Source organism: Mesoplodon bidens (assembly GCF_964165515.1).
Source record: "Mesoplodon bidens genome assembly, chromosome: 4".
Classification (NCBI taxonomy): domain Eukaryota; kingdom Metazoa; phylum Chordata; class Mammalia; order Artiodactyla; family Ziphiidae; genus Mesoplodon; species Mesoplodon bidens.
In genome coordinates this window covers 127,458,645-127,461,651 of record NC_138160.1, presented here as the reverse complement: position 1 = coordinate 127,461,651, position 3,007 = coordinate 127,458,645, and the positions used below count along the sequence as shown (strand labels likewise).

Here is a 3,007-nt window from a genome sequence, read left to right as displayed (position 1 = left end):
CCGTAGGAAGAGCAAGATGAGCTGTGCTCAGGGTGGGCAGAACTGATGTGGGGGGCACCAGCGTCAGGAGAGATACAGGTTTACAACAGCAGATTCAAAGGCAGATGAACAGGTTAAGCAATCAGTGCCTGTCAAATAGTTACCTGCGGTTTTCAGTGGGGGAGGCAGCCACACTCCAGTCAAGGGGTTTTGGAGAAACAGGTGCAATTAAGTCATGGTCAAACAATTTATTTACTGTAAACTTTAGACTTTGCTCAGGAAAACAACCAAAGCTGCCCCTCAAATCCCTGCCTACAACACCCCGTTTGAGCAAATAAGAGGGGTGGGGAGAGTCCATGTTCACAGCAAAAGGTCTGAGAGACTCGAGCTTGTCCAGTCCAAGGGTGCAGGAAGGAAAGTCTCCTTCAGATACAAATTACCAGCAGCAATGTATTACCCTTAATACTTGATCAATGAGGTAGATATGCGGGAAAAGTCATGAAAACGTAGCAGCTCCAGGTCCTCTGAGACTGAAGCCCTTCAGACATAAACTTACAAGTTCCATGCAAAGAGGAACTGAACTGTACAAGAAACAATCACTCAAATACGTTTTCTCTTTTTTACAACTTAAAAAAATAAAAAATAAAAGGCAGAAGGATATCCTTCCTCCTGCACATCTCTATACAAGTTTATTCTAAATTTATTACACTCAAGTTAAATAGTCTGTTTAGTGTTTTGTTGGGCGGGGGGAGAAGGGGTCTTAAAAAGTAGAAAAAGCGCATTACAGCAGTGAGTCATTTGTACTACAGTTCCTCCCTTGCGAATCAGTGCTATCATTGGGCACAGTACCTTGCCGGTTCACAAAGTCTTCCGTGCCTGGGGGATCCTCACACAGCAGTTCACTGTCTTTCTCCTCCCCCAGGTGATATCCACTCTGTTCCCCTGGGTAGTCAGTTCTGCCATTGCTGTTGCTGGAGTGGCCATCCCCAGAGGCCTTCAAGGAAGACTTGCGCCGGCACAGGAGCTCCTGGAAGGCAATCCTGAAATCTGGGCTCCGGCAGTAGATAAGGGGATTGAAAGCAGAGTTGACATAGCCCACCCAGTTTAGAAGGATGTAAACTTCCTTAGGGATGAGGTTATCCTGGATCACGTGCACAATGTTGACAATGAAGAAGGGCAGCCAGCACAGGGTGAAAGTGCCCATGATAATGCCTAAAGTCTTGAGGGCTTTGTGTTCCTTCAAGCAGAACTTGGAGGCCCTGCGTTGTCCGGGCCCGCTCCGCCCATCCTGCTCCACTTGGCTGATGTTCTGGGCATGGAAGCGGCGCTCAGATTTGTCGATCTTCTGGAGCTGCCTTTGGGCTACCTGGAAGACCTTGGAGTAGACGAAGACCATGACCACCAGGGGCAAGTAGAAGGACACAATGGAGGAGGCAATGGCATAGGCTTGGTTCGTGAAGAAGTCACAGCAGGTCTCCTTAGCATAGCAGTTGATGGCTTCCTGGTGGGTGGCCCGGTACCAGTGCATCTGAATGGGCAAGAAGGAGGTAAGGCCGGACACGACCCACACCATCAAAATGACCACCCGGGCCTTATTCTTGGTCAGCAGGCACTGATACTTGAAGGGGGATGTGATGGCAAGGTAGCGATCCACGGCGATCACGCACAGGGTCTCAATGCTGGCCGTGACGCACAACACGTCAATGGAAGTCCAAAACTCACACCAGAAGTTGCCAAAAGCCCACATTTTCATGAGGATGTGGCAGGCCCCAAAGGGCACCACCGCCAGGCCCATGACCAGGTCAGCACAGGCCAGGGAGGTGATGAAGTAGTTGGTGACCGTCTGCAGACGCTCGAACTTGGCGATGGCTGTGATGACCAGCACGTTTCCAAACACGATGGCCAGGACGATAAGCGACATGACGATGCCCATGCCCACCACCCACGCCTCGTCCCGTTCCTGTGTGACGTCTTGGTCCGGTGCGTGGCTTCCGTTGGGCGCCAGCAAAAAGACGCTGCGGTTCCCGAGCTGCCCCATGGCACGCAAGCTGGCAGGTGAGTGCACTGGCCAGCGCACCAGCCGCCCCTCAGCGAGCGGACCTCCGGCGGGGCGCTGCTGGCAGCAAGCGGGCACCTGGAAGCCTCATTCAGCGGCCGTGGGGTGGGTGTGGTGGGGGCGCGTGATGTCCTCAGCTCCGGGGGTGCTCTGGGCTCGCGGTTCCCGTCAGTCCCAGCCTGCGCACTGGAGAAGCAGCCTCGGAGTGCTCGCTGCCCGTTATGGGCACAGAGCTTTAGGGGAACTGCCTTCCCCGTGACGTGCTGGAACTTTTGACCAATAGCGTGTGCGGGAAGCCCCGAAGGGGCGAGGCCCTCCGCGCCTTCCCTCCTCTCTCCCGCCCCCTCCTGGGGGGTGGCCCGGGCGGGGCACCCCTCTCCCTGCCTACGCCCCTCACCCCCGCCCTCCGCGGCTCTCGGCGGGCGAGCCGGCCACCACTCCCTCCCGGCTCCCTTGTTTGGCGCCGAGGGCTGAAGCTGGGGCTGGCGTGCTTACCAGCCAACCCAGGAGGTGCTGGTTCTTCCGTGGCTGCTACCTGTCTGCGCGGGTCGCCTGTGCGGCCTGAGATCTCAGAGCAGAGGGCGGTAGGCGGGCCCTCCCTCCCGTTCGGAGCTAGATGAGAGCGCCCACCGAGACACGCACCGGACAGGCACCGTGTACCCCGACAGACATGCACAGACTTATACGGAACCAGAGCCACAGACACTCATACACCCGTCCAGCGCACTGACAAGTGCGCGCGCAGGCACAGAAGCCGACCGGCACAAAGTCACCCCTGTCCAACACAGACACGGCCGGGGGCAAACCTGGAGCACCCAGAAGCACAAAGACATGGGCACACACACAAAAAGAAGTATGTAAACAACATGCAGACACCCACTTGGAGGCAGTCAGTGCTCCACAGCTAAGAACTTCCCATCCAGGTACTCCAAACTCCTCAGCCCTGCATCCCGAACATCCACCCCCTTTTCC

General features: G+C 55.9%; 1 protein-coding gene across 1 annotated transcript; it reads right to left on the bottom strand.

Moving 5' to 3' along the window:
* Nucleotides 1-220: 220 nt before the first annotated feature.
* Nucleotides 221-2,240, bottom strand: ADRB2 (adrenoceptor beta 2). The gene has a single exon (XM_081231785.1). It carries the CDS (start codon nucleotides 2,015-2,017, stop codon nucleotides 761-763), a length of 1,257 nt encoding a protein of 418 aa, XP_081087911.1. The 5' UTR covers nucleotides 2,018-2,240; the 3' UTR covers nucleotides 221-760.
* Between the last annotated feature and the right edge of the window lie 767 nt (nucleotides 2,241-3,007).

Excerpts from the sequence above, each read along its gene's own strand:
- ADRB2 (XM_081231785.1), bottom strand. The coding sequence starts at position 2,017 with ATGGGGCAGCTCGGGAACCGCAGCGTCTTTTTGCTGGCGCCCAACGGA.